General features: G+C 42.2%; 1 protein-coding gene across 2 annotated transcripts in view; it reads right to left on the bottom strand.

Moving 5' to 3' along the window:
- Window positions 1–13217, bottom strand: part of tiam1a (TIAM Rac1 associated GEF 1a) — a 60804-nt gene that overhangs the window by 33591 nt on the left and 13996 nt on the right. For both annotated transcript variants that reach the window (XM_038708293.1, XM_038708292.1), the window contains exons 2-6: window positions 5221–5319; window positions 2638–3293; window positions 1586–1866; window positions 391–663; window positions 49–280 (exon numbers count right to left, since the gene is read on the bottom strand). In XM_038708293.1, coding sequence (XP_038564221.1) covers window positions 49–280; window positions 391–663; window positions 1586–1866; window positions 2638–3286 — 1435 coding nt within the window. In that variant the 5' untranslated portion in view covers window positions 3287–3293; window positions 5221–5319. The remainder of the gene's footprint in view (window positions 1–48; window positions 281–390; window positions 664–1585; window positions 1867–2637; window positions 3294–5220; window positions 5320–13217) is intronic.

The raw sequence follows: 13217 nt of genomic DNA, 5'->3' as shown, positions 1-13217 counted from the left end.
TACATAGCATATGCTTATGTTTAAGTTGAGTATGAGTCTATGCAACACCTTTGAGAGAGACCCAGTAGTGTTTCCACTTGCGACGTGTTGCAGGTTCCACCTTCTTGTTTTTCTTATGAACCAAGAAGTTCTTCACAGCCAGAGCCCCTGCTTTCCTGACTATGCCTTGTGCACAGCCAATCGGAGTGTCCGATGGATACGCACAACTGAGTGTGCCACTGCTCTGCTCATCACTCACAGCGGAGCAAGCCTCCTCCGTGCAGTCCCGACCCTGATGGGCCTGACGAGAAAGTGATGGAAAAATTGAGTGATAACAAACATGTTGGATCTTTCATTAACACCTGTATTTAAAAGAAGAATAAACACTGACAAGCACACAAAGTAACTAACCCAGGCTTGATTATCCAGCTCCTTCCGGAAATTCTCATACACTCCTCCCCTGCCTCCCTCTCCGCTTCTTCCTTCTCCTCCTCCTGCACTGCTGCTCCCACTGTCGCTCCCGTTGAAAACACTGCTCTCAGTAGCCGAGTATACTGAGAAAGAGGCAGACATGGCCTTACAGCGCCGTGACACCAACTCTCCGTCACCGTCTATCTCCATGGTTACGCCATCAATGCCGCTGTCGCCATACTCACTGCCCTCGCCCAAAACACCAGAGATGTCCTGTCAGCCAAAAACAAAAAAAATAAAAGAGGTTATTTCTCTCAAATCAACCTGACAACTTAAACTACACAAGAGGCCTCTGGGTTTATAAGCGCATATGTGTGTGCATGTGGGTGGGTGGGTGCTTTAGTGCATCACAATGTGTGTTTGTGTACATGTTTTTGCATTTCTGCTAAAAGAAAGCTTTTCACGTCAAGACGTTCTCTGTGATTTCACACTTTTCTTTCACCAAACTGGGAGTCTCCCTGTGTTCTATTTCTCTTTGTTTTGCTGTGTTGTCTGTCTATTTATATCCGGTCTAACAACCCCCTCTGCCTGGCTAGTTGAATTTATAATAACCACTTAGGTTTCCTCTGCTATCCAAGGTTGCTAGGGGGTTCTGGGAATGAGTTGAAAGAAAAGCCTGGTTCACTATTTTATAACTTCCTTCTTATTTGGCAATTTGTTTTATCACTTATTACTTTTTTATGTATATTTATGCATGTTAGGACAGTGTGTGGTTAGTGAATGGGGCATGAAAGATATTATGCTTTAATGCTTTAATTTCTAGAGGGGGAATGCAGAAACCAGGCCAGTGTTGGACAAGTGGTCCAACAGAGACTTTCTATCTGACTCTTTGTAATCCCTTTCCCCCTACAAAAATATACACACACATTTGGATGCACATACATGTAACATACATAAACACAACTGCAGAGCATGAGCACACACAGGAAATGTCTCTGGTTGTCTACAAAATGTGAATTGCTGGAGTGACTGTCATGTCAGTGAACCCCTCCTGAACCTCCTGGATATTACTGGTAAACAAAGTCCTCTATCACTCTACATTTAGAGGTCTGTATTTCAGAAAGGAGAGATAGAAGAGACAAAATACCTGATTACTATTTTGTCTGCTTTGTATATTCCTAAAATGCAATCTAACCTGAGTAGTTTGTGCTCGGCGTCCTTGGAAAGCAGGGCACGGTGCAGCCGGGATGCCGAGCCCTGCTAAGCCCTCAGACAGGCAGTGGGAGCGTCTGCAGGGGAGCGTGAATGCTCCATACCCGCCGCCATCCTCCTCGGCTGGAGACATCAGCCCCTCCTCCCCTTCTCCATCGCACTCGGTCTCTCTCCGATGTTTTACGTAGCGGCTCTTCTGTCCCCTGAGGCCAGGACTCTGCTGGCTGCACAGATGGTCTAGAGATGATGCCCTTTCAGTTGAGCCTGGAACAGACACAGGTGGTTATTGCAGGGCAGTGTGTGTATGTGTGTGTGTGTGTGTGTGTGTGTGTGAGTGTGTGTGTGTGTGTGAGCAAGATGAAGTTGTGTATTCTGATTACTGCTGGCTACTTTTAGATTACTTTGCCACATTTGACGTGTAAATTAGCCTACTCCATGTGTGTCTGTGTCCTTCTGTGAATCTACATGATTTTGGTGAGTGAGCATGAATGTTTGTGTCTGTGCTCATCCATTATTCTGAGCTGGCCGACCACCTGGGGCAGCATTTAGACCTTCAGAAGTTAGGTAACCAGCTACCGCCTGCTGTCGCGCTGAACTCCAGCGGCTCCTACACAGTGCCAGTTAAGCTAACAACCCCATGATCTACTGCAACTGATGGATGGCAGCTAACCTTCAATCAGTAGATTTTGTCAAATCATTTTTCCCTGCTTGATGAGTGTCTGCAATTTTTCCCACCTTGCTCCCCCTCATCACTTGCAAAGCGTATCAAATCAAGCTAACACTTCTGCACACACGCACACATATACGAAAAAATTGTTTTCAACCCTCAGTCACCATTCTGTTGGTCAGGTTGCAGCAGTGGTGCTTTTTGAAAAGTACATACTAAGAAAAAATCTAGAATCGTCAATATCTAATGTATCGATTCTAGATGGGAAATAAATGTCAATGTCAATGCTGTGACAATGGTAGTATTCTTTACTATGATAGATTTGCTTCTGAGTGACTACATAAAAAATTAACATGTATTATCCACACCTGCATTGGCTCTGGGGCGTGTGAACTGCTCCTCCTCCTCTTCTTCTCCTCCATCTATCATCTCCTCCGTGCTGGTCAGATGCTCCTGGCTCAGATCAGACAGAGAGAACTCCAGGCTGTCTTCTCTCCACATGTCTGCTGACTTGGACCGCTTCTTTTTAAAACTCCCTCCCTCACGTGGACCCTCAGTCATTCGTTGGAGGTACCTTTCCTCTCCAACCACGTCTCCCTCTCCCTCCCCCATGGAGTCCTCGCCTCCATCCTGAGCGATAGTGTCTGCCTCGGAGGTTTCAGGAGTTGGAGTGGCCAAAGGGTCGTCATCATTTTGATAGGACTCCGGCCTCATTGTCATAGCGACGCGCTGTGTCCAGTGAGGGTTGATGCCGAACTCCTCAAACGCATCTGTCGCGTTGAAAGGTTCCAGTCCGTTCTCTGCTAAGGATTGTGGGATGCTAGGGGTGCTGGAGGAGCGAGTTGAGGCTTCAGAGTTTCTGTGTTCCTGTTTCACTGAAGAAGAGTGCCGGGCACGGCGGGTGATTGGCTGCTTGCTGGAGAGACGGAGTGACCGGGACGTGTGCTTCCGGGAGAGATGTCCCGTCACATCGCCGTAGAATCCACTGTCCCCATTCTGACTCTCCACATTTCCCATGATTCAACTGTAGATTAAGAAAGAGGTTTCTGTGAAACATGTATATCTTAGGAATGTTCCCATTATCCCTTCATGTAAGTCTTGTGTGTATGTAAGTGTTTTATAACTACTAATTGGTCAGTGCCACATCTGTGATTTATATCGAATATCTGTATTAAATGGTACAGTCATCACCTGAGGTCATACCAAACTGAAAGTGAGGTACTGACACAACACGTGCAAAAGAGGCATCCCTCTAATGTTTAAAATGGAGAGCTGTTTGTATAGGCATATTTTAAATTCAATTATTTAATTTACTGTTATATGGACCAGTGGCTTTGGGGAGGTCATGTTTGCCAATAGAAGACCTACACAGCGGCTTCTAAGTGTAACCAAAAGTATTGAGTTCAGACTTTTCAAAGAAAACTACACTGAATTGTCCTTTTGATAAAATAATAATTGTATGATACGGAGTATTAGCAAATTATACCTGTGGCAACAACGATCATTTTCTGTCAAATTCTGTTGGCACAGTTGGCATTGTCAGATGCCTGGTGAGATTCTAAGTGTCTGATCAGATATTTACTGTATGGAAACTGAATTGGTTTTCTTAAAAGAAAGGTGTATGTCGAAGCTGAGTCAAACTCAGGAAACTAAGGTACTGAAAAAAAGTAATGTATTGGTATTTGTGTCAAAATTCAGATACTGTATAAGCACTGTTATCAAAAACTTCCTAGCTTTACTGGACGTAAAGCATTTACAGCATGATGACTTTTGTCACTATTCCCCACTAAACTAGGCAAACGTGTTGATATACCTGTGATTAAGTTTGTATTTGTTTAAGTTTGTGTAAACATGGATTATTTTTTATCACTGGGAGATATACACTCTGCATTTAAATTATTTCCAAATTGTAATGGCATTGACATGTTTACTTTTGTTTTGCTGAAAACCAGGTCAATCTCTGTGCTGGCTGAGTGAGTAACATCTGATGGCCCATTAACTAACAGTGGTATGTCAAAGGCATCCATGATCTCTTTGAATGCCCTGTAGAGGTGAGCTGCCAGGCAAATAGTTTTTGGACTTGGTGTTTGACAATTTACTTAGGACAACACACTCAAATAAAGCAGCGCAGGGACAATAAAGTTAATATAAAAAAATGTATTTAGAGCATAAACTCTTCTAACATTTCACACAGGCTCCCATGGGTCTTCTGGTGTTGTCCCATTTAACTACAGTATTCAGAATGAATCAAAGTCATATTCATTGTTTTGCCGACTACAAAGACATGTTCAATTTTAAATGCCAAAACCTTTTCTCATACTTACAGACTCCTACTTTCAAACATACATATGAAATATTTCAATTTATGTCTCTATATGATTGATTCAGGTGTTTGTGTGGACTTTTGATCCCAGACACTGATGAATGCCTACAGGCTGGTAGGCAGACACAAGGATGGATCGACCAATCCCTACTGCAACACTTCTCTCCCTCCATCGTGTTAAAATTATTCATTAGCTACAATCCCAGAACAGTTGAAACGATCAAAGAAATCCGTTCTACTGATCAAAAAGTTATCTAAGCATCATGCTCTCTGTTGTATAAGCATGTGGAGCTGCTGAGTCAACTGCTGTCAAATCTGTTGGTCCTCTGTGAGTCACACATCATCAAGCCCACACCATCAGGCTCTCAGTGTGGGCTAAAACTGCAGAGAAAGACTGAAATCTTTTCTGATACATCATCTGTATTAACAAATACCTAAATCTATCACTGAGAATAACCCCTCTAATAATCATACTTTACTGTTACTGTTCTTGATTCCATATGATATGGCTAAAACAAGTAAAAACATTCAAATAACCTAATAGGATGTTACAATTCAATACAAAATCTATTTACTTATGGAGATTGTTTGCAGTGATGAGAAACCAAGGTGTATAAACTGTTGTTACCTGTGGTTAAGCAGCAGCATCACCAGATTCTGTCCGGTGTCATCTTTCACCGACCGCATGATCCTCCACACATCCTCAAACGGCGGTGTCAGTTTCTCCCTAAGAGGAACAAGGATAGAGAGAAGTGTTTCTGTTGAGCTCTCACAACTTCAAAGTGACCCAATGTGTCAAACGCCCACAGAGGAGAAGAGAGAAGACGAGAAGCAGGAAGGTGCAGAGGATCTGCAGTAGTTTTGGAAGCAGTATGTCACATAAAGCGATGAAGTTAAAAGGAAAGCTGTGAAGCACACTAGAGAGGGAGTCTATAGGATAAGAAGCAGTACACGGGATGAAAGGGAATAAAGGACACAGTGGTCAGTAAGCCTGGAGAGGAAAGCAAGCAAACAAAAAATGCTAATTTATATGCACATATATACAAACTCACAGATCATCAGAGTGCAGAGGTATTGTAGGAGCCTGAGGGGGAAAAAAAACTCACAAACAACCACAATTTCTTTGAACTGCACCCTGAAACTCATTGCCAACCTGAAACCATGCAGGCGTGTACAGGCACAAAACATTTTGGGAAAACACCCCTTGTTTCCCTGCAGACAAAGAGATGCGCACGCACGTACGAATGCTCACACACACACACACACACACACACACACTGTTGGTAAAATGACAGAAGATGAAAGCAGCTATGGTGTGTGATTTTCTGCTTAAGACTCAATTAAATGATCCTTGCCAACACGACCTAATTTTCTCTAATACCAGCCCTGAGCTGCTTAGAGTAGACTGCGTTTTCCATAATGTGCTATGTATAGTGTGAAGGTAATGTAAGTACAAGCATGCTTGCTTTTATGTAGTTTTGCAAATATTTTCAATTCACAAAGGCCCATAGCAGCATACCTGGGAGACTGACTGTTGTCCTCCATGCTGCACAACACTACTGTCAGATTTGTTTGTGTTAAGCCTATAAGCAGCAAAATTATGGAAGAGAAATCATCAAACAAAAATCAGCACACAATCTGTTTAGATCCTACACATTTGGTGAGTAATTTCAACTGGCCATTTCTTTTTTTTTTCAAAACCCGTATTTTTTCCCTCAGGTTTACAGTGCTGGCATGAGTATAACGTACCTTTCACTAAACCTTGACCACAGCTGCTGCTTTTAACATTAATGATAGTTGTATAACGCTGTCAATTTGTTTATTCTCTGGGGCAGAAATAGGACAAGTCAACCATGTTACAGTTCTGGGAAAGGACACAGAAATAAGAGCTCAGAAAAAGAGAAGTACAAAGGACAATAAGAGAAGTGAAGGCCTTTGCTGAGTAAATGCATGGAAATCATACACAGTGTTTTGTTTCATAGGTCAAGCTCTGACATTGCACCATGCCAGTATGTGAGTTCATGGGTTTAAACGTAGCCACTGCAGCGCATTCTGCCCCAACTGTGGGAAGCAGTTACATAAGCTAAACTTGACCCTGATCCTTCTCCTCTTCTTTTCCTCTACCCCCCTTTATTTCTCATCCCTACTCCATCCCATCCAGCCTGACGAGACTTATCCCGACCCACATGCTGGCCACTTACCCCACAAAACAAACATAGTATAATGCACACACAATGCTTCACAGTTGCTGGAAATTTATTTTGGAGCTAGACCTGCTTTCCTTTTAAATCTGGCATCAGCAAACAAACACAGGCCTTAATACCTATAATGATTTATAGTGCATACATAGTGGGTGAATGTTTTACTGCTGAGGACTCTTGGTTACATTGACTGTACATTGCTGTTGCCAAGCCATATAGTTCGTCTATACGTCTATCTGTCTGAGTTCAGTGTAGCGGAGGTGAAAAACACAGACACACACAGGCCAAACAAACAAAACAATCCGGTCTGACACAACACAGGAGACATCAAACCGCTGCCTTTCCTCTGGCAGTGTACAGTCTAAAATGTTTAGTCTCTTCATTTTTTCCTCTCCTTGCGCCCTGCAGCAAAGCATGGAAGAGGGAAAAGTGTAGTGGGGGGGGTCTGCTTAACCCATGTAGAGCTGAGAGGTGAGGCGAGGCTGGAGGCGAAACACATACGAAGGGAGGGTGCTGAGGTTGGTACAGACACAGAAGAGAAAGGAGAAAAAACATGTTGGGGTGAGATATGATTAGAAGTTTGATATGGAAAGGTGAGAAAACAGGGGTAGGAAGAAATGAAGAGAGAGGAGGAGATAGATAGAGAGACATTGGGGGGTCCTATTGTTGCTGAGCTTTAAGTGGATAAGTAGACATGTGCTCTGGCTGCCTCTCTTCAGGCTTAATTGAGGGAGCCGAGACAAAAGGGGAAACATAATTATTCGCTCTCTTTCTCTCAGTCTCCCCGTACTTGCTCTCATTCTTGCAGTATATTAACACATTGAGAGAGTGTATTAACACAATGGCCTGCGCAACAGCAGCCAAAGCATCATTACCATGCAGACATGCCCACTCACAGACGAGCCCACACACACACACACACACACACACACTGAGAGGAGACAAAGACCAGTGTTGATGAAAATAAAATTCCATACTGGTTAAATGTTTTATTAAAACACAACTCCAACAAAATGGCATCTAAAATCAAGTAAAAATGTGTTTTTTATTTACTGAATTTATCACCAACATCATGTTTAAACAGCTAATCTGTTGTTTCCTGAGCACAAAGTGGAACGCTCTACTGGCTGTGTATAACGGACGCAAAATCAGAGAGACACGGGCCTGAGATTCTTACTGGGACTGGATGTGCCGCTCAGCTACACTGTCAGAAACAACTCTGTACTGCGGCTGTCAAACTCATACTGCTGCATCGCCAATGTTGCGTTAGAAAGACACTCAACACCTATGGGCTCTCCCGTCTATCACCTAACACATGATACACACGCAAGCAGATCGTTTTCTGCAGCATACAATAGACCACAATAGCACAAAGGCAGACATGCTTTCCAGTCACACACACCTGCGCAATCCCATGAGAAGTGTGAGCAGGTTTTCCGACTCACACACACTCCGTCACATTTTTTGGAAAAATACCAAAGGCCTGTCAGAACAGCCATGGAGCAGGCACACCCTTACCCCCCACCCCACGACTAAATCTTTTCATCTCTGCACCTGTCTCACAGCTCCGCCTTACATGACACACAGCTCAGCTCTCCAGTCTTGAACCACCCATGACTTGAATGCGCACTACTGTACATCACTACACTGGGAATGAAGACAAAACCTGTCTCATCTCTTTTTCAAGGCTGTCATAATCTAGACCGCATGCCAAATACCGACGTCAAATTATGAAATTGCCAAGTGCCTTTATTACATGCTCTTCATTCCACAAAGACAACAATCTATCATAAATGTACCTGACTTTACATACACATACTACAAATTTAAACTTGTTGAAACTTTGAATTTTGCATAGTAGTGAAGAAAGTGGCTAGAATATGTGTAACTTTATTTTTAAACTTGTCTTTATCAACTATAAATTATCTGTTGCACATTCATTTCTCTTACATAAGTGAACAGGATCCCATCCACAAATAAAGCAAGTTAACTGCTCCCTTTAAAAAGTGCCTCAATAGGTAAGGTAACTATTTTTTCATTTGGTTTTTAGTATATCATTGTAGAACTGTTGTTTAGTCTTGAAATTTCGCTATTTCAAAATTATATGTAGTTTATTATACTGTAGTTATTTTAGTCACAGTTTATTACACAACAGGAGAAAATAAAGATGACTTGCCTTCAGTGTGTGCTTAATACAAAGATTAAATAATTATGACAAATGCACTGGTAGCCTTTATTGTTAGAACATTTAAAAAGGCAATAGTACTCAATTTTGTGTTTTATCATTTTCACTCAAAGTTTTCTCTGCAACCAGAGAAGCTCCCTGCTTGACCAATCTCTCTGACCTTCCTCTCACCCTCGAACCAGGACCAGTGCCCCCCACCCAGCCGTTGGACTCACCCTTCCCTTAGGCCTTTTCCCGCACCTTTCACATTCCTCAATTGGTTACCGTACCCCCTCCTTCAGGGCAGGGGATGAAGTCACTGAGGTTAACGGTCTCTCTGGGGGATAAAGAAAGGAATTTCTGGATGGGCCAAACTAAATTCCAAGCAAATCAAGATAGACTACCATGGGAATCTGGGAGGTTTTATCAGAGCGTCTCCATGCCTACACACCTGCACACGCCTACAGAAATACACACTTGCAAACACGCATTCATGTACACCAGGGCTGCCCTGTTGTTGTTTACGCTGAGCAAACCTGCTTTGAAAGATAACCGTAAATAACATGTGGAGCAGGACTAGGTGCAAGGAGGCTCAATGGTCCAAACAAATAAGGATCAGGAATGTGAGCATGTCTGAATGTGCCAATCTAGGTGTTTGAGGAGGAACTATATCTATTTGAGGACGAACTATATCTATCCAATGTCAAGATAACAGTCAGATATGCTCGGGAAAACCTCCCATTGTAGAAATGGGAGCGCACACTCCACTGCACTCCCATAGTCCCTCTGAGACGGGACTGTCTGAGACTTCACTGGTAGAATTCCCTGGGAGAGGGAGATTAGCTTCTTATTCATCCTTTTGGGATCTAACAAGACACGCGCCACCTCCCCCCTCGCTCTGCTTAAACACACACATGCACATACACAAACAGCATGCCTGCGAGCATGAACCTCGGCTGCTGCTTAAGTCAAACATTAATTTCTTTTAACTGGTGAGAGACAAATCATAATTCCTTCCCGAAGAGCGCTTTCATTTTGAGGCCACAGCGGCATAAAAATGACAGAACAAAGTGGATTGGGAGGAAATGAGATGGTTGTTATTCGTTTGCTATGGTCCTCTCTATGTGTCATCTCTTGGTAGAGAGAAAGAAAGTCAAGATTTAGGATTGTGTTGATAGTATGAGCACAGCAAATTCACTGCCAGAGAGGAAAAAAGCCACGCTACACTAAATAAAAATGGAACAAAGATAAGAGTTTAAAAACAGGGGGATATCATCTGCAAAATGACACATATAATAGATTTTTGATTTTCGGTCCTGGTGACATCTGAGGATCAAGTGGAAATGATAAAGGCCAGTGGAATTCAGTGTCAGCCAAATCACTCCACTTTACTCCTCAAGTGTCACTAACTTCATTAAATACGCTCCTCCGTCTTTCTAGGAGCTTACACTGTACGCTCCTTAACTCAGATTTCAGCGGACTGTCTCCGTAGCACGGTGCAGCCGGGGATTACCATATTTTAAAGAAAATCCTCCTACCACAAGTCCTCCATTGAGTGAGAGGCCCGAGAGAGAGTCAATGAGTGTGTGGAGCTATTGACGCTCTGCTCTGTAGCTGCTGCTGCTGCTGAGTGCAAACTCAGCATTCAGTGAGTGCCCGTATGAATTAAAAGACAGGAAACCCCACAGATTTAAACCTGCCATTTTGAAATTTCTAGATGTATACATTAATGTGAGGCTTTTGCACTGGATGATCAGAGTGCTCGCTAGTTCTGAGATGAAGGAGAACATCAAGACATGTAAGCCTGAATTAATTCAATCTTGAACTTCTGCAGGTTAATATGCCACTTGAAATCCGCTTGTTTATAGAGTGTTGCAGGTTGCATGACAAATGGTAAAAATATCATCTCCCTCTCCTAGCCGTCCCTCAATCAACCCTCATTCATTCTTCCTGATAGTGATTGCGCAGACAATCGCCTCCCAGTCATCAAAACCAATCAACTGAATATGCATGTAGTGATTTGCTGCTCCAAATATATGAGAGGAAGTAAAAGAAGTGTTGTTTAATTATCCAGGAGGAGTGGGACGAGACGTTGACTGTGCTCTAGATTCAGCTGGTAACCGTAGAAACCCTGCGGGGCAAGACGCAGCCTGGGGGAGGAGTGGCTGGGAGTGTAGAAATAAGATAGAGAAAGCATTAAAAAAAGAAGAGTGCTGTGTGGACGTGGCAGCGTATATATTTGTATTTTTTGACAGGACATGTGGGCAATGATATGCAACTACAGGCATACAGATAGAAAAAGAATCTCAAGCTTACTAAGCATGTGCATATGCATATTTAGAGGGGTTTACTTACAGCAGATAGCAACAAGTCAGTGTTATCCATAGCCAATATTAGTTGCTCCACGTATTTTTTTGACTCTATCAATCTGCTGTGTTTCTCCTTTAGTCTTTTTACCACTGTTTTATCACTGTTGCACTTTAGCACTGCAATCCTGTGCTGTTTGTGCTGCTGTGCTACTTTCCTGTGATTGTGCTGTGATGTGTGCAAGTTGTCCTGTCTTTTTTTATCTGAGCTGCACTGAGACAAATTCTTCTCAATTTGGTTGACATAGCAATAATGTAATGAAGTGGGATTGGACACACTTCTGGAAAGAGCTGTTAAGCCTGAAATAATTTAGTACTACTATGGCTTGTTGTACCATCTTAAAAAGGGGACCATTAAGGGTCTAATAATATACGCAATGTGATTAAAATTGATTTAAAATTTTAACTCAGAAAGTGTATTGCTGAGAATCTTTCTGTGTTTTTATTCCATCCTGTGTTAAATAGCCAAAATGCATTTATTGGGGGTAAAAAAAAAAACAAAAGTCCAAGTTCAAACATACCTAATTTTGACATTTTCTACTTAGGATGTAAGAAACATATCACACATTTTATGTGTAGTGGACAATGGGTCAATCATTTACGCAAAAAGTATATTACAAGGCATGGTTTGGTAATGATAAAATCTTCTTTTTAATTCTTTCTCATTTGATGAATATTGGAAACAAATAAAAGGGATGCTCTACTGCCTGACTCTCCTTCTCCTCATCTAATGACAGCTCAATGTCTGACTCTCCCTCAGTACTGTTAAACAAAATCTGTTCTGCCTCAATCAATGCTCTGTTTCCTTTAGAATGGAAAATAGTTGAAAGGAAGAAGAAGCAAGTCCCACTGTCCCAAGGACATGTGTTAAAAGGTATATTTTGAAAGACTTAACATTACAATACAGTTCTAAAATCTTAGTATGATATAATTAAGACACTCATAAATGAAAAACAACATCCTTATGAAAAACAGAAACAACATATTTGTATAAATTTGATCACTTGAAATAAAGTCCTCAGTGTCATGTCTCCCACAGAGGACAAATATGAATTGCCAGGTGTCAGGAGGGTATAGACACAACACAGACAGGTGTGAATGGTGCCAAATTGGCAGGTAATACCTCTTATTCTGCTCAGTGCAGGCTGAAGGGACAGTGAAATAACAGGGTGGATGAGTGAGCGAGCGAGAGGGATAAGAGGGTTTTAGGCAAAGGTAGACTGATTGAGGTGGGAGGTTGAGACAGGGGGATGGGATGAGAGGGACAAGAAGGTCTGGAAAAAAATATGTAATGGTGTTGAAAGGGGGATGAGAGGCTGTTAGAGCGGTGGGGGAGCTGGTGGAAACGAGTGTTGGGCCACAGTTAGAAAGATGAATGATGCGTGCTGAGGTGGAAGGAGACATAAGAGGGATAGGTGAAGTGGTGCTGATAGGTCCTGAGGGGCTGATAGAGATACATGTTGTGTCAGTTCAAAGTAGGGCAGATGTGAACAGTATGACTGCAGTAAGACTATCTGGAGAGAGTTATTTAACAGGTTACTGTCCGTGTTAGTGTGTGTTTATGTGTGACCAGATTGTCTGTATGAAACATAGATTATTTTGTTAGGAGAAATGTTGTTTGCTGCTGTTCTGACATTAATAATAATAACTATAAATATAATAGGAATACATGCTGGTTTATGGTGCCAAAAAAACCTACCATGCTGTATGCTTGCCAGGAGTACATTGAAAAAAATTACTATTAACCCGGAGTTGTTAATGGAGTTTGGAGTCTGACTCCAAATTCAGTGGGACAAAGATAGCGTGATTAAGGTTTAAATGCTGCAACAATGCAATGTGAATGTATTTGCTTACTCTGGTTTTAATCAAATTGTTAAGAGTGGTGCGAAGACAG

This window comes from Micropterus salmoides, unplaced genomic scaffold, assembly GCF_014851395.1.
Source record: "Micropterus salmoides isolate LMB-PRFRI ecotype aquatic unplaced genomic scaffold, ASM1485139v1 Ms_hic_scaffold_9, whole genome shotgun sequence".
NCBI lineage: Eukaryota > Metazoa > Chordata > Actinopteri > Centrarchiformes > Centrarchidae > Micropterus > Micropterus salmoides.
Note: the sequence above shows the minus strand (reverse complement) of the source record. Positions and strands in the feature narration are given on the sequence as shown.